Genomic DNA, 18455 nt, shown 5'->3' with positions numbered 1-18455 from the left:
GCGTGGCGTGCAATTAGGGTGGCATTATAATGCACACATTAAACATTGTTCTGATCTTGCTTAATCAGGGCATTTAGCTTTGCAGCCCCAGGGCACGTATGCCGCACAACCGCACAGCACGGTGTGGGTAACGCTCTGCAATTTGAAGGCATGGAGCAGCAAGCCTTACAGTAGGGTCCCTAAATCCTGATCCAGCGTTTAAGCATGGTCCCTAAATCCAGTGTTTAAACATGGATCGTGGAGCAGAGGCACCCTGGGATGGTCCTGCTCCTCCACAGAATCACAGAATGATACGGGGTTGGAAGGGATCTCTGGAGATCATCTAGTCCAACCCCCTGCCAGAGAAGGTCCACCCAGAGCAGGTTGCACAGGAACATGTCCAGGTGGGGTTTGAATGTCTCCAGAGAAGGAGACTCCACCACCTCTCTGGGCAGCCTCTGTCAGGGCTCTGACAACCTCAGAGTAAAAAAGTTTCTCCTCACGTTTAGGTGGAACTTCTTATATTCAAGTTTGTTACGACAGCTGCTGCTCGTTATAGGGTCGATCGTATAGAAACATGACATGCGTGTGCACCTTCCCCCCTCCCTCTCCCCCCCTCAAATCATGTACAGGGGCTTGGGAAACAAAGGCAGACGGCACATACTGCCTCGGAAGAATTCATCACGTCGGGGAGAAATAAGAATAAGAGAGAGGTTCAGGTGGAAGCAGAGTCACATCTTCAGGAATTCATGATTCCTCTTGTAAAACAGCACTTTGCAAGATGTTTCTCACCAAACCTGTTAAAAACCCTCCTTCGCAAGAGCAGCAGCTGCCTGGCTGCCTCCGACACTGGCGGTGACAGCAGGAGAGGGAAGGAGCAGGGCTCTCAGAAGAAGGTAAAACCTGCCCCACGTGGGGCTGCTATGGGGGGCTTTAATCCCCAAATCAGCCCTGATTTCCCGCACGGCTGGAGCTGTGCCCTCCCACCGGCTAAAATCAACCTCCACAACCCTTCCCTGCATCTGGGGAGAGGATGCCAGATGTGTATGTAGGGGGAAGGATGTGCTTTGGAGGCAGGACTCCCAAAGGACAGCCGGAGGAGGGGATGCTGCTGCAGGGCAGCGGCAGGATGGGGCAGAGAGGAAGAGGCAGTGTGGTGTTGGGTGGCATGCAGAGGAGCAGGAGGACACCGGCGAGGGTGGTGAGCATCTGCCCAGCGTTGGCAAGAAGAGCAGTAAACGGAAAGGAGCTGCCAAGAGCCTCCACTGAAGGAATCAGCAGCCTGGAGGCATGGCAAAAGGAATTTAAAAACAACAAAACCCCCCCAAAAAAAAACAACCAAGAAAATTCTGACTATCATAGGTACAATGGAATTAGTAAACTAAGCAGGGGAGACGTTAGCGATGTGTAAATATTTGAACGGAGTTAAGTGGCGTGAAGGGAGGAGGCTGGCGATACGTAAATGATTTTAATGGGGTGGAATTAAGGAAGGGCACGTTTAAGCCGGGAAGCAGGGTGGAAGGCTTCTGAATGGAGAACCGTGGGCTGGAAAATTGTCTCCCTAAGGGATAGTGGTGAAAGCTTTATTGCCTGAGATTTTAAATGCCGGATTAGGAGAAATAATCAGGGGACTCATTCTGAATTTTCAGGGAGATGGGCTGAAAGATTAGGAAGGGAGGAGGGAAGGCAGGAGGCGGTGCTGGCTCCAGGAATTTAGGGAGGACAGCCCAGGGCTTATTCTGGGCTCCTCTGGCTCTGTTTTATCACTCTTTGACCATCTCTGCCAAGAGTGAAACAATTTCCACAAGGAATGAGGTAAGAACTCCTCCACCATGAAGATATGTGGTTGAGAGATGGGAGCCTTGGTGGGACATCCCTAGGAAGGACCACCGGGGGAGGCAGCGGTGGAGGCTCTTCCAGGGGGACTGTCCTCACCACCCCTGAAGACAATGGGAGGAAATTAGCTCAGTGCTGGAGCAAAGGGGCAGGAGCAACCCCGAGCCACCCTCTCCTTGTCAAAGTAAAAGGTGGTTGTGAAAGCTCCAGAGGGTTTCCAGGCTGGAAAAGAATGACTTTCGAAGAACCCGTCCCCACGGCGGCACCCGTAGGCACGTTATGGAAGGGATTTATAGAAAGTCCATCCTCCCAGTGACATTTAAAGAACACCAGAGGGTTTCCAGGCTGGGCTGGGCTTGGGGGGCTGCCAAGGCTCTGAAATCACCAACGCCTGGCTGCTGAAACCCAGCCAAGCCCTCCCCTGGCTGCGCTCCTTCCGCCCAGGCTCTGAGGGGGGACCATGGGACACCGAGGGGTGCACCCACCCCCAGCTACACCCCACCTCTGCTGGGAAACCAGCGGAGAGAAAACCTTCCCTTGCTGCTGGGTTTTTTTGCCAGACAACATTGGCTAATTAAGCAGCCGTGCTGCATTAAACTTAATTAGCATTAAAGGCATCTTTAGCAAGGGGCTAGAGGAAGCATGTATTAGATCAGGCTGTAGTTTTGGAGTTGTTGGGTGGTGTTTATTTCTTCACCAGAGATTAGATGGCTCAGGAAGGATGGTGTGATGCCCAACGGCTTTGAGGTGAGGGAGGCAGCGCCGCATCCTCCTACGGAGGTGGTACCCAGCGAGGAGAGGAGGAACTGCAAGTTTCACTTTAAACACACACATATTGGTAATACCTCTGCTTACTCACTTGTGAGGTGTTTGTTTTGGGTTTTTTTTCAGAAGAAATATTTCTGAATTGGAGAAGCAGAAATACTTGCAGCCTGGTGCTGAATTATTTTTTTTTTAATGAAGTGAGCATATAAAGAAACAAAAAATGTTTCTAAAGCCACCTGAAGTTACTAAGAGCAGCTGCGTACCCAGGGGCAGAGCGAAGGATTTCCTGCAGCCTGCAAGGCCACACAGAGCAGGATTGCTATTCTTTCACTGCTCACCCTCTAATTTGAAAATTCAAAGAATAGCTCGGAAATTAAAAAAAAAAAGAAATCTTTCCCAGATCTGTAAGACCTATTCAGTACTATATGTAATTAAAAAAAAAAATAATAAAGTCTTAAGTACACTTACAATTAGATGCATCATATCTTTTTGCTTGTAAGTATCCAAAACAGAATTGATAAAGAATATTTGGAGTGTACAAAATGCAACCAACTTTTTAAATAATTTAAAAATAATAAAATAGTTTAAGGATTTGTATTTAAGCACAAAGTCCCATATGGATATTCTATTCCTTTTAAAGGATCAAGGTTAAAAAAAGTTTTGAATACTTTCAAAGAAAGATTGAAAAGCGACCACAATGCAATGTTTGCAACAAATAATGAGTATTTCTACAGTAGTAGCCAAAATATATAGCCAAAAGAGATTCCATCCACATCAATTAATTCAATGCTTTTTGAATAAATAGATGCACATTTCAGCTCAGTAGCCTGAAATTTGCCTGATATGTTTTGTATTTCTCTGGCATTTTATTTTTTTTTTTATTCTGGTTTTAGTACCTAAATGTTTTCTTTTAAATAAATCCCTATCACTGAGTTAGTTTGGGGGTTTTTAAATTAAATTTAAATTTTAAATTTTAAATTATTTTTCGAAAGCAATTACTGTTCTTACCAGGCCAATATACAAAATAACGTCGCTTGGTGGTAAAATGTACACAAGGTTGAGGTTAAGCACTGGTTTTCATGTCTAGTGTATAATTTTAATTCCTTTTTTTCTTTTTTTTTTTTCTTTTCAGGTGGAGTTTGGATCCTCACGTTTTCCAGAAGGAGCAATTGTGTGGACAGTGATAAAGCACACGCATCTTTTTTTCTGTAAAACCAAGGGCTCTGCAGCTCCGCCTGGCTTCGGCTCTGGCTCCAGCTGCCCCGGAGCCCCACACAACTGCTCTCAGCCTGCAGGTGTTAACAGACTGGTGTCTCCAAAAACCAGGCTTGGAGTTCAGAGGGGAGCAGCTGCTGTAACCCGAGGTGAGGCTGAAGCAGAGGAGGCCTCTCCAGGCATTCCCATCATTCTCAGTTGGGTGATTATTTCATCAAACGCGGCAGCCCCGGCGGCTGTAGCTCCTCGCCACCCGCTGTCACCTCCCTGGAAACGCTCAACAGCTGCCAAAGCGGAGGGTGAAGCCCAAAAATCTCACATTTTCCCCGCCGAGGGCTCAGACGGGCGTGCTGCTGGCTCGGCAGGAGCTCTGCCAGGCGGTTCCTGCACCGGCATCCCATCCCTGTGCTGGAAAAGCTGGGATGCCCCAAAACACCAGCGGGGAGGAAGGATGTGTGTGCTTGCCCTGCAAGGCACTCTGCCCGTTCAAATGCATAACCGAAGAGCTGAGAAGTCTTAACTGGCTGCATAAATCTCATTTATTTGACTTTTTTTCTCCCGCTTCCATCAAAAGCTGAGCTGTCTGACCCGACAACTGGCCGCTGATGGATGGCGCGTGTGCTGCAGATGGCTCAGCTGTGGCACACAGCTCGGAGGCAGCTGCTGGCTGGTTGTGGGTTTTCTTGTTTTGTTTTTTTTTTTTTTCTTTTTCTTTTTTTTCTCCTCACTTTTCCAACACTTTGGAAGCAACACATGGCTGTCTTTGGGCAGCTTTTGAGCCCGAGCCGGGCCCCGCCGCTCTCTGTATCGGGGCTCTTTGCCAGGGAATGGGGCACAGCACATGGGGTGAAGCAGTGCAGCTGCCCTGGGAGTGCAGGGGGGGAGAACATCCCCCTCCAGGTTTCACAAGTGGTGTTAAGGGAGCACCAAACTCCCAGGAAATCCTCCCAAGCCTTGAGTCACCGTTACACGTGCCTGACAAAAAGCCTTCCTCTAACCTTATCTGAGTAAGTCCCGAGGCTCTCATTGAAAAGCGTCCTCAAGCCCTCCTCTAATCCATCTTCCTATCCCCAAGCACGATCAGCACTCCCTCGAATTACAGACACTTAAGCAAAGCATTTCTCATCTGCTCTTAAAAGCCTCCGGTGATTAAGATTCCTTAATTTGTCAGGCCATGACCTCCAGTGCCTTACAATGGCTTTCTTGTTAAATCGTTAAATCTGCCATCTACCCAGCGATGTTCTGATGCCTTTCAGGACGAGGAACTTCTTCCCCCTCCCACAACAGGAAAGATGAGGTTATTTTTCTTGCTCTTTGCGGATGCAGACGCTGCTCCCTTGCCTTCCTCCAGTGGTTCTTCTTTCTGTAAGCAGCAGCTGTACCTGCTGTCACCCCCACACTACAGTGCCTGCTCTAGATTTCACATCAGTTACCTCGCAGGCAAATTTCCCCTCAGCCAGGTTAGCCTGCACGTACAGAAGGTGGCTTATCCACTTGCTTTTGCCACCTCAATTTCTAGCCCAGAAGGAGCTAAAGATAAATAGCCATGGGACTAAAGCAACTAACCCCGGATAAATAGCCATGGAACTAAACCAACCTGAAGCCTGAGACTAAACAGCAACTCCCTCTGGCACGTGCAAGATGAAGCCAAAGATCCTCATAAGCAGCAGCTCTCTGAAAATCCATCCATTCTTCCCTGTCAAGGTGAAAGAAATGAGGCGCAGGAGGTCACAGGGTGAGGAGGCTGTGGCACTTCACTGACACCAGTGTCAGTCTGAGCTTAATTATACCCTAAACATAATCAGATAGAGATCTCGTGATCCTGTTGCTTCAAGGGAGGACGTGAAGCAACACAAAGAATCTCTTCTGCAGATCAGCGAAATCAATTTCTGCAGTGAAGCTCCTGGGAACAGGCACACCATGCTAAATCATTAACACAATCTTCTGCAGCTCTAATTGCAGACAGATGTAATTATGAATTGTCACGGAGAGCACCACTGCTCTTCGGCTGGAAGCCACCCAGTACAAACGGACCCCGATCCATGCTTGATGTCCTTGGGTGCTGCCACTCTTTCTAGATTTTGATTTTTTTTCCTCTGTCCACAGGAGATTTCCAGATTTTTGGCTGTAGTACAAAAATAACTTTTAAAAGCCGGGGTGTTTAAGGCCGGTGTGGTGGTGGTGGCATGGAAATAAGAGGAGGGCTCTGGGGATCCTTTTGGAAGATGGCATTTGCAGTAGAACTGGAAAGGACAATCAGCTTCAAAATGATCACATCCTACAGTGGTTCTGCAAAAATAACCATCTAGTTTCAGACCTAGAAAGGTCTTATTACAAAGCCCTTTTGTTTTTAAAGCTATTACTTCACTATCCATAAAGCTATTTATCTACTTTAAGTTGCCAAACTGTATGGAGAAACAAACAGTCAACAGTAGACTGATGTCTCTCAAAGCCCTGAACATGGACAAACCTTGGATTTTAGCACCACAGGCTTCCATTTTCTCCGATGACAAGGAAACTACACAATTTTAGGAGGCTGTTGCTCCTACGTCTCATCTCAGCTCTAACCTGTAAGCAGCAGTTTGCCAGTGAAGCCAGTACTGTGACCCATGTAAAACAAGTCAGGGCTCAGCCTGTTTCCACGATGGTAGACAGCCAATCCTACACAAAATAAAACCTCTTTGTGGGCTCAGATGCTGCACAATCCAGCAGGGAAAAAGCACAATCCAAAGCCCAGAGAGGGAAAAGAGGAAAACCAGCCTCCCTGATCTGTTCAATTCTAAGCGGTAATGATCAACCCGATCCTGACGTGGACATCTCCTGGTGAAGGTGCCATCTGGAGGCCAGTTACAGGTGTGTATCACATATGGAAACAGAACCACTACAGAAACAGTAAACTTGGGGGTTACTTTATGAAAAACAGGCAATTTTTACAAATGCAAAGCTACATGAAGCCCTAAAAGTGAGCATGCTTGCTGGAAGGTCACAACTGTGCCATCCAACAGCAAGAAGAGTAAGGCAGAAAGTGACAGAAGGACAGTAGAAAGTCCAAAATGTTTTGCTAGTGCAAATAAACAGACAACAGAAGGGAAATCTTCTTCCGTGCAGCCTGCTTCAGGTGAACTAGTATTATCTGGGTGATGGCAAGTCAAGACTCAGCTTTTCAATGTCCTCTGAGAGCTCTTCCTCCAAGGCTTTCTGGTGGGAGAGAAAACCAAGAGGAATTGGTGACCATGAAACAGTTTTCCTACATTCTGGTTAGACAGACATTACCCACAATGATCAGGCCTTGGGATATTATTAGCACTGATTAACCCAAGTACTGAACTGCAAGCAGCAGAAGCCTCCAAACAAAAGGCTAAAGAAGTTCCGTGCCCTTCATACTGTGACCCAATCTTATATTAGACACCTTCAAGCTGAAGGGGTAATACTCCAAAGGTGAGTATTCTGACCCAATAAAAGCCTCAGGCTGTTAAGGTGAGCTTGTATTTCTGAATCAAAACTTAAATGGCTTACCAACCTGAGCAGTCCCATCTGAAAACGTACCAAATACTCTCAAGCAGCAGTCATTTTTGACCACAGCTTTAAGGCTTATGACTGAATACCTCGTGCTTCATCCACGAGCAAGCAGACAGTAGCCCAAAGAAATAAAGACGTGTTTTATATGCAAATGTGGCCCAACTCACTCAGGAAAGCCATGTATAGCTTTGTATGAATGTTTTCCAACAACCACTCCTGAAGATCACGTAATCATGAATGATGGTGTTTTATAGAAGGTCCCCACTGCAGCCTACAGGGCAGCTGTTAAATAAAATATGGGCCCTTGAGCCCTCTTGGAGCTCAGGAGCAGCAAGGAAGGTTGTGAGAGCAATAAGCTGCAACAAAGCTGAGCAAATAAACATTCTGACAGGTGAAGCAGACAAAATCCAGAGGGATGTAGATACCTAATCCCCACTGATACCATTATGCCCCAGCTGCCTTTGTAGCTCAGAGATCATTCCTCCACTAGTTGCTCGTACCAATACCCAGGGCTTCTCCCTTACCGGAGCAAAATTTCCCTCTAGGGATCATTAAGACCACAATCTGAGGTAGATAAATCCACAGCCAATTAATATATAGAGAGAGCGCGCTTATTTTGGAACTATAGTACTCATTTAGATCTCTGTGAAAGATAAAAAAACTCTTACCAGTTCTCGTTTTGCTTCTTCAACCTTCACTTTCGCAAGGGGAATACTCTAAGGAGACAAAAATCAGCATTTCAGCTGGAAACACAGAGCCTCTGCATCATTGCAAGAGTCTAATGATGTGTTGCAGGGGAATTCAGGGATAATGACATCAGTTTTATGTGCACCCTTCAAATGCAAAAGGTACTGACATTAAAAGCCCCGTACCAGTTTGGTTTGGGCAATCATGCAATTTTCAAAAGTCTGGTACAGCCTAAAATCTAAAAACAAAAAACAAAAAACACAAAAAAACCCACCAACCCATTTTAAGCAATTTTCCAAACCTCCTAATCAAGGAACTGGATTTTGAACATATCGGTGTATAAATTTTCCACAGAACTATCAGATTGCAAAGATAAACCTTCCTCCCTCCTCCTGCCTGCACCAGAAGCGAGGCATCAGGGCTCTCTCCATCTCCACTGATGCCAAGGTGGGAGGGAGGGGGGAACTGGAGAACCTAATCTGATTTGAACGACCCGTTTTGCTTCAGGAAAAGAGGCAGCTGCCTCTTGGAGTAAGATGGATTTAAAAAAAGAAGCAGTCCCACCCTCTCCCTTCATCTCCCTCCCTTTAGGAGGGAGATGTGTTGAGAGTTAGGGGCTTGGTGGAGGGGCTAAGGAGGTGAAGAGACAAGTGTGGCCCAGCAGACAGTGCCCAGTTCATAATATAAGAAATGCAATTAATCACAGAGTTCCTAGGTGATTTTTGGATAACTTTCTATTTCTCTGGACCTTTGTGCCCCATTTACAAGAATTGGAATAAATATTTTTCACCTCTTACATGGAAAGGTCTGAGGTTAGCTCTATTAAAGGCTGTGGGATGCTCAGAGGAGGTGGTAACAGGGGCCCTTATCAGGTAATGCAAATATAAAACTGCAAAACTAGACAGTTAAAATTGTATTTAACAAACCCAAAAGCCATTCAACTATTCACACTCCAGTTTTTGCTACTTCTCCCCTGAATGACAAGGAGAAAAGTCCTTAATACTCATCTGTAAAAGCAATGGTTATCTTCCAAGGGAGATTGGAAATACTTGGGTCTTGTGGTCCCACTGGTGGTGATGTACCAGCATCACACAAAACCAAGACTTTCTGTTTCATGGACTAAAGCCCTATTCACCCATGACTTCCTTAAGCCATTATAAAGTTGTTCACAAAATTACCCTTAACGGAAACAGCCTTATGTAACAGGAGTTCCAATTTGAAAAAGAGAAAAATCCTTTTTATGAAACACCCTTCACACAGCAGTCTGATAGTAACTCCTAGCATAGGGAACAATAGTGAAAATAGTCAAAATATAAAATTAAAAACAGATACACAGACAGGGGCTTTCAAAACAGCAATTAAATGAGAACCCCGTGATTTCAGAGAGCTGAGTACCCAGCACCCTCAAGAAAAATCAAAGAAAATGATGGAGCAGCCACTACGCGTAAGTTAAACTACTTGTTCAGAGGACAATGCCTACATTTGGCTGTTTCTTCATAATTCTTCGAATATTGCTCAGAGCTCCAACCTCTGCGCAATGTGCTGTGTCCACCATATTGACAGCTTGATGACATGTATAGCTAATATATTGGTAAATCTCAAAAAAAAAAAAATTATACTAAGTAATTTCGTTTTCTTCCACATTTCTTCATCTAATTTCTAGCTAATTCACCCAGCAAATCTGTGCATTTTTTTAGAACAAAGTCTTCCTGGTAAGCATACTCAATTTCTTGATTTGATTTGCCTTGATTAATAAATAGATGGCCTTCTGTTTAAGTAAAGCCTTCTGCTTATACCACCAGTAGACCCGTAGGACATCTGCCTGCCCACTGAAACTATCACAACAATATCCTTTACATTCTGAAGTCCATTAAAATTAATCTGATGGCAAATACAATAGAACAGTGGAGAAAAAAATAATTACGAGAGGTAAATCTTGGTAGACCGCCAGTTTATTCTTCAAATCCACAATTTCTTTCTGCAGTTTAGCCACTTCCTGTGAAGAGAGCAAGGAAGATTATATTCCATAGTCTTACTCATAGAAGGGATGTAAATCAGTGAAATAGATTCACAGTTACCTACAGCATTTCAGAATTCACAGATGTTGGCAAGAGCTTTCATGATCCTTCTTAAAACCCATAGAAAACGAAAGATCTGCTGTTCATTCAGTCAGACAAAACCAGTTCAAATTTTAGAGGTATCAATTACACTCTGAAGGTACCTTCCGATACTTTTGCTTACTGATACCACCTCCCTGAAAGGTGAGGGGATTTCCAGTGGGAATCCACCAGACAGAGGACTTTTGCTCTCAGCCTCACTCAGCTGAGCCCCACGGAAGGGGCTACAGCTTCTGTGTGAAAACAGTTTTGCACAGGGGGCAACAAAAGCACTCCCCTTACACTGCTTTGCTCGTGCCGTTAACGAGGGGAAATAATTTCTCTTTGGGGCTAAGCACCTTCCACAGCCCTCAACTCTTTTCAAATAATCAACTTAAAGTAAAAATAAATAAAACCAAAAAAGCGCTCTGAAGATAAAGTCATGTGTGCTGCCCAATTCACTGAGCTCTTGGCAAAGCAGATATAGAAAATGTCAGGGAGTCAAACGTACCCTTACGCTCTGGTTGCTTCTAGAAGATGACAAGTCTAGAAAATCCCCTATGACTTTTTGTACGTAAAATGCCAACAAATTATTTTGGGTTCTGTGAACAGAAGGCTTGTGAAACACGTGTGCCATGTAAACACTGCCACCCAGCGCCGGCTGAGGAGAACGGCAGCCTAAGGATCAGGAAACCTATTTTCATCGTTCCACCTTAACTAAACACGCAGGAAAAGCTAGCAAAAAGAAACGGGGAGAAAGACTACGGTCTTATTACAGTAACGGCAAATAATATTGAAGTGTGGTGAGTGCAGACAGAACAACACAAATACACGTGCACAAATGCTGGAGAATCTATAGCTAGTAACTCAAGAAATACTAGTAACTCAAGAAATATGTGTTTTCCTTTAACAAATTTTCCCCCTGGGCTTATAGTACAGCTGAAAAATGTTATGTTTAAAGATACAAGAAAAAAACTCAGAAAAAAGTTCAGATTTTGCGTTTCACTTGACCTCCTCCCCTTGCTCCAAAGTGCTTGAAAGCAGGTTTATTTCACACAAACTAGAAAGAATCACCCAGGTCATTCTATGAAGTAATTTCAATACACAGGTAGCCACGTAACAGGATACAGCCCAAAGAATATCCACTCTGTTTATGGCACAGATCACGGAGAGTGGATCATGGGCAGCCCCTCAGCATCAGGGAATTTATGTCACAGAAATTCTCTAGTAGGCTATATTCCCAGTTACAGAAAGAGGCACAAACAGAAGAGAGAAAAAAAAATCAACAGGCAACAAAAATAAAGACTCCAATTGTTCCCCTCAATCAGTCCAGAAAGAAAGCTTATTCCCAAGTCCAAAATATGCCCTCATCCAACCCTGAAGAAAAGGTACCAGCACCCACAGATTCTTCTCAGTTTCTAGGTGAGCCAAACCTATCCAATGTACCCCAGCTCAGATGTATCAGTTTATGGGATATTTAATTGTGCTTCTTTTTACCATTAGTATTTATTCGGGTAACCAAACAGCAAACTACATTTCCTGAAAGCACCCAGCAAACAAGCCTGGTCTGCACCACTGTAGAAGCATCACTCTTGGATCAAAAGACCTACCTCAGACAGGTTCATGAGTGACTCGTGTGTCAGTGAAGGGTCGAAGCCTGAGGCAAGAAGCTGCTCCTACAAACAGGGAAGAGCTCGTTCATAACCCAACACAAAACATAACAGGGAAGAGAAGAAAAAGACTTTGCCCTTTCCTTGGGTTTTGGTCTAAAGAGGCAAACAAGAATGCAGTTTGTGAACAACAGAAACATGCTACTTGAACCACAGCTATAGCTGTGTATATAAATTTTAGTAGCAACTGATTTTATATCAAGAATAACAAGTCTGTACAGAAAATTAGCAGGGGAAAAGCACATGGCGAGGCTGGGAAGAGGCTTCTCAGTAAAGCATCTTCAACTCTAATACCACATTTTCCATCTCATTTCCAATCCCCCCCCCAAGGTATTTAATATGTGAACACTATCCAATAAAGCATCCACGTGTCCTTTATCATGTAGAAAAGGTGAAGGAGAAGACAGTACAACTTCTGCCTTGTGTTTAATCATTCATTAGTTTCAAGAAATGGCTATATGCAGAATCAATGCACAGTTGACCCCCGTGAGTTTCCTGGGAGCTGTCTGTGTGCTCAGCCCCTCGCAACACGCATGAGGTAGTTCCAACTAATACAGTTCTCAGTGAAAGAAGAGCAAGTGTCCTTTCATTTAGTATAGAATGCCCCCGGGAGAGACCATGAATATAGCAGGAACAACTAAAGTGTAGGAGCATGGTGTCCTGTTTAGCCCAAGAGTCCTCAGTCCTGGACTTTAGGAAGCTCCTGGGATGTCTCTGCAACTACAACTTTGGGCCCGACCAACCAAGACTCTGCCATCCCATTACAATGACTTTTTAGAAAATTCCTTCCATCTACCTCAGCAGCCTTGATCCTGACTGCTAAATCCTTAGATTTATTTTTCAGGAACTCCATGTTCTTGTATTGATGGTGACTTTTGTGGTTTTCTCCTTTCAAGTATTCCTCTGTTTTTTTAAAATCCCTTAAAAAAAAAAAAAAGCAAAAAGAAGCAAACTTACATTCAAAGAAATACCAGTACACAAGTACCACTTAATTATATATGCTTAAGCTATAATACAACCAACGCCAGAAGGGAGAGAGTGGAGAAAAGCTTGCATTTCCCTCTGAGATTTCTCAGTGGAAACATCCACAGCTGTTACATCCAGACTCCCAAAGGTTAGGGGGAAAAAAAAAACAATAAGGCCAAGGGGAAAATCATCTGCATAAAAGCACGGAGTCAGTCTTCTGCATAATTCCCTAATTCTGTTAGAGACCTGTTAACCATACTAAACTTAAATCAATGAGAGGGGCCATGGCAACCCTGCAGAAAGCACACTGGTATCTGCTACAAGCAGCAACACAATTCCTACTTTAAAAGACAAAAAAAAAATCCAATGCAGAAAGTAATTAAGATTGGAAGGGGGCTGTGAAGATCATCTGGGCCAATCCCCACTCAAGGCAGGGGCTGATGGTGCTCTGCTTGGCGAAGCACCTCAGATTACATCCTCTAGAGAATGCACTTGATACCGCTTTTTTGTTTGTTTGTCTGTTTTAATCTCCCACACTCCAGTTAAAGGAAATTCTTAACCTGGGAATGGTTTTTGTTTGACTCTGACTACAGAGCCCACGCGAGATGCGGTAAAAAAATCAGGTTTCCCTTCAACCTCAGCTTAAGGCAACTGGTGGAAGATGCCAGTTTATGTCTGAAAAGTGCTCGTAGACCCATTTTTGTTTTAAAATAACAGAATTGATGATGATTACTGGATGTGTCCATCGCACATGGTTTCTGATAGATACTTCCAAATATTTGAGTCAGAGATGCCTCAAAATCCTGACAATTCAGTTGTCCTCATGAGTTACCACAACCAGTGCCCCACATGGTGGAGATCAGCAGTGCCGCTTACACCTTTTCCCTTCTCTCATCCATTACTCACTCCTTTAGCTGCTCTTCCAACGCCAGCACTGCACTCATTTCTTCCCTCATGCTCATCAATTCCTCTGCCATTTCCTTGTTTTTTGATTCTACAGCGTACAACTCCGAAGTCATATTGTTGATGGCACAGAAGAAGCTGGTGAGGAGAGAGAGATTCAGTGGGAATGCACAGAAGTCAGCTCTTCTGAAACTCAGACCTATTATTATTTTCTCCACACTTTACATAAATTACTTGGGTTTTTTTCCCACGTTATGATAGGAGGAAATGAAAATCAGACACTAAGGGTATTTTCTTCCCTTAACTAATGAAGATTTCATCTGGAAGGGGAAATGGCATGGCAATCGTGGTAGGAGGAAGCGAACAAGACGTGGCACTCTGGTGAATATAACCCCTGGGTTTGAAATCGTCATATGCTTCTCTCCCAGATTGCCAAATTTGCCTTTGACAGAAACTGCATTCAGTCCCTGAAAACACATGTCCCCGAGGCAATATCCAGCAGTATTTCAGTCCCAAATGGTTCAAAGCTGCTCACCCCTCCTTCTCGGGAGAAGAGCCGTAAGAGCCAAGCTCCTGAACGTCACACAAAAATTGGATTCCGTGGCAGAATTTGGCCCTTCCTTACTGTCAGTGCTCAAAAAATACCTGCTGTGTTACAGGTCAAAGCCAGGCTGGGGAGAGGGGCCCAAGGAAGAGCAGGCCAACAGCTGCCATTTCTCTGTGGCCACTGACCACAAGAGCATGGGCCAAAAAAAGAGGGTTTTAACTCCAGCTGAGGCACTTCTCTGGCTTCGGAGACTTTCTTTGCTGGGACAATCAAGAGCTCGAGCTTTGTGCTCAGCTCCTGCGTACTCCAAAGCTGCCCACGGGTTGCAAAATAATCTGGACAAATAAGGTTTCCTGCGTGAAAGTGAAGTTTGAAAGTGTTGAATGGATAAAACAGAGGGTAAACAGCACAGACCACAACATCTGATGCAGAATGGGAAAAATTACCTGGCAAGAGAAGTGTCCTTGGTTTTGAGTGCCATTGCGCTCGCCACCAGGACATCGAGGTAGCCCATGCCTTGGCTGGACAGACTATGCGGGGAGAGGCCCAGGGCTTCTCTGAGAAGGGCCTCTAGGTACTCAGCTGAAAAACAAATACAACCCAAAGCAGTCATTTTTTTTTTTCATATTACTGATCTTTTAAGGCCTAGATGCGGCTGTCCCTTTTAACACACCTGTTAAAAATGTGTTATGGTCCCGGGAAACACTCCCTTGCTCCAAAAAAAACCCCACATTATCAAACACTCACTGCAGGCAGCTCGAGCATAACTTAATCACCTCACTGTTGTTTCAGATTCCTCAGGTGCTTTCCTTAACAGTGGATTAGCACCAGCTCAGACTCTTAAATCAGCAGCAGGGTTGTTTCCCCGCCGATCCAGCCAGTATTTCAATGCTCTGCTACTCAGCCCAGCAGGCTAGGAGGTTTTGGCAATTAATCTGCTTCTCCGTATTTACAGCCTGCTCAAGACAACTTAAAAAATTGCTCTTGATCAACCGTATGTCACCGTAAATTTTGCTGAAAGGGAGGCATGGGACGCATCGTAGTAAAAGCTGTACCAGAACAGAAGCTGAGTTTGTTCCAATTTTATATATAATTATATCATAGAATTGTCCAGGCTGGAAGAGACCTTTAAGATCATCAAGTCCAACCATCAAACTAACTCTGATAAAAAACCCATCACTAAACCATGTCACCAAGCACTATGTCAACCCATCTTCTGAATACCTTCAGGGACGGTGCCTCAACCCCTTCCCTGGGCAGCCCATTCTGATGCTTAATAAACCTTTCCGTGTAAAAATTTTTCCTAATATCCAATCTGAACCTCCCCTGGTGCAACTTGAGGCCATTTCCTCTTGTCCCATGGCCTGTTCCTTGGGAGAAGAGACCGACCCCCCCTGGCTACACCCTCCTTTCAGGGAGCTGGAGAGAGTGAGAATGTCTCTCCTCAGCCTCCTTTTCTCCAGGCTGAACACCCCCAGCTCCCTCAGCCGCTCCTCACAAGACTTGTGCTCCAGACCCCTCACCAGCTCCATCGACCTTCTCTAGACACGCTCCAGCACCTCAATGTCTTTTTGTGGTGAGGGGCCCAAAACTGGACTCAGCCCTCGAGGTGGGGCCTCCCCAGTGCCCAGTACAGGGGGACGGTCACTGCCCCAGTCCTGCTGACCACACTGTTCCTGATACAGGCCAGGATGCTGTTGGCTTCCTTGGCCACCTGGGCACACTGCTGGCTCATGTTCAGCCGACAGTTGACGACCACCCCCAGGTCCCTTTCCACCAGGCAGCACCAGCCACTCTGCCCCAGGCCTGGAGCGTCCATGGGGTTGGTGTGGCCCAAGTGCAGGACCCCGCACTTGGCCTTGTTGAACCTCACACCACTGGCCTCGGCCCATCCATCCAGCCTGTCCAGATCCCTCTGTAGAGCCCTCCTACCCTCAAGCAGGTCAACACTGCCACCAAACTTGGCATCATCTGTCAACGTAATGAGGGTGCACTCAATCCCCTCATCCAGGTCATTGATAAGGATGTTTGTTTGCAAGATTTTAACAAAGACAATCTTCAGGGCCACTAAGAAAAACTAACTTTGCTGGAACTGGGAGGCGGAGCTTTTGAACTCACTTTTTTCTTCATATTCTTCTGCCTTCTGCTTCATGTTCTCTATCAGCAAAACAGCATCACTCTCTCTGGCTTCAGTGCATTCTGCAAGGTTATACAAGAAATCAACTGTGCTTTCATTCACTTCCCATTCTGGGATAGGCTTATTCCCATATACTTTCTTTAGCCACGTGACAGCCTGCCAGAGAAAGGAAAAAAAAAATAGTAAAAAAATTAGGACGACGTCAAGTGAAACAACAGAAAATAGCTGATAGGTGTGAGAAACGTAAAAGTGCTGCAATCTACATTCCTGAAGAATGACTCCTACTACACCAGTGGAGGTATGGGTGGAAAAAAGTGAGAGAGCTTCCTTTGTCTCTTTTTCCAAACACCCTCTGCAGTTTAGAAAACAATTTCCATATTAATCTCCTTCATTTCTCTGGACACCTGCTTATCTCCAGGTGATAATTTTTTTTTTTTTTTTTAAATCACATGACTTGTTTGCTACAGACACGCTAATGGTCCAGGAGATGTTAAGTTGGTATTTATTAATGAAAACTCTACTAAAGCATCATGGGATAAAAACCTGCCCTAACCATGATCACGGGGAACAGTCTCTATGGGCTCGTGGGGTAGAAAGAGTTAGTAACAGTGTGCAGACGTGAACCCCCACAGAGCACAATTTCTGCCCCAGAAAAGGTCAGAAATGGGAGAGAGGTCAACGCAGTGCTCTCAGATAGCGCTGAAACATTAGATTATGACGGTAATAACTGAACACATGGGAGTTTAACACTGAGGAAACACAAATCCTTGTCTCAGGCTGCCTAAGCAGCCTGATGGAAAACGACCCAGCCTTGTAACTTAAAAAGACATTTCCTTCTAGCATGTCCTTCTTTATGCTCCTACCACTCCAGCATCTCCACTACACACACTCCACATAGCAAAGATAAACTGAATCTTTCTGCCACTCTCTGTAGGGCCAATGACATGACACACAAAAACTTCAAGCACCCAAGATCTTCGTAACCTAGACTTTTAAACAAGCTGTGAGTTTTAGAAGTCAGCGAGCTCACGGACAGCAGAGGTGAACACAGACTGTGCTGCTGCAAAACCCACCCAGCGACCACATCTTGCCTGGCCCCCAAAGGGGCAAGAAAACGACAGGGGCTCATTTCTGTTCTTGAACCACAGAGGTCCCAGCACCAGCCAAGCAGAGCGACAACTGGCCACGGCCCAGCAAAACCTCCAGGGCAACCACTTGGGTGCCTCACCCACAAGGACAGAGATGGACACCCTCAGGAGAAGGGGGTAAGGGCTACAATAATGCACTGAGGACTCCACCTCCACCTCCACCTCCACCTCCACCTCACCCCTCCCCGCCGTTACCCGCTCGAGCTTCTTCTCCATGTCGGCCCCCGCCGCCTTGAACCGCCCGCCTTCCTCCCGACGGCCCCTGCGCGCACCGGCCGCGCCGCGGGGCCTGATGGGAATTGTAGTTCCGAGGGGAGAGGGCGATGCGAGCTTCCCGTTTTACATTCTTGAAACACACAGAAAATAATCAAAAATCATCAGTTCCATTCACTAGCTGCGGCGAGCGCTTTCACCAAAGTGGGTCGAAATGCTCTAAACGTTTTGAAAGAATTTGCTTTCCCCCTACGCCCAGTATTTCCAAGAAAATAGCCTTGAATCAGTAAAATAATTTGATTTTTGATGGAATTGTGTCTATTGTAAGGCTTTGTGTTTATCATAAGGCTAATTACAAATAAAGGCATGTAAACCCCTTAATCTTATTTTAAGTTTAAGGGTAAAGACTGAAAATTGAGTGGCTTGCATACTACTGCATGTATAAATCCACATTAAAAATACACTCCTGGTTGGAAAACGCACTGCAAAACCACATCTGCTGAGTCACGCTCTTAAAACAATCACCAGGGAACGGCTTCTCTTCCACAGCATTGTAACAGAACTACAAAGCCACCAGACTGAAACAGATTATTTAAATCAATTGGGGTTTTTTGTTTTGTTGTTGTGGTTTTTTTTTTCCCAGTTTTACAGAACCTGAAGTGATTACTGAGATAACCAGCGGGAGAAAGGCTGCCCGAACGTTGTGTTGGAGACACAAGGTGTGCCAGAATGAGCGAGGAATTTTCTCTGAACCTTTCCAACTCCCAGAAGGGC

General features: G+C 45.2%; 1 protein-coding gene across 1 annotated transcript; it reads right to left on the bottom strand.

Moving 5' to 3' along the window:
- Positions 1 to 6681: 6681 nt before the first annotated feature.
- HAUS1 (HAUS augmin like complex subunit 1) lies at positions 6682 to 17723 on the bottom strand. Its single transcript, XM_014949377.1, has 9 exons — positions 17664 to 17723; positions 16302 to 16476; positions 14630 to 14765; positions 13640 to 13774; positions 12564 to 12687; positions 11708 to 11773; positions 9926 to 9997; positions 7983 to 8030; positions 6682 to 6993 (listed from the first exon to the last, which is right to left on the bottom strand). The coding sequence occupies exons 1-9, from the start codon at positions 17682 to 17684 to the stop codon at positions 6925 to 6927; spliced, it is 846 nt and encodes a 281-aa protein (XP_014804863.1). The 5' UTR covers positions 17685 to 17723; the 3' UTR covers positions 6682 to 6924.
- Between the last annotated feature and the right edge of the window lie 732 nt (positions 17724 to 18455).

This window comes from Calidris pugnax, unplaced genomic scaffold (assembly GCF_001431845.1).
Source record: "Calidris pugnax isolate Ruff unplaced genomic scaffold, ASM143184v1 scaffold144, whole genome shotgun sequence".
Lineage (NCBI taxonomy): Eukaryota > Metazoa > Chordata > Aves > Charadriiformes > Scolopacidae > Calidris > Calidris pugnax.
This window is presented reverse-complemented; position numbering and strand designations above follow the sequence as displayed.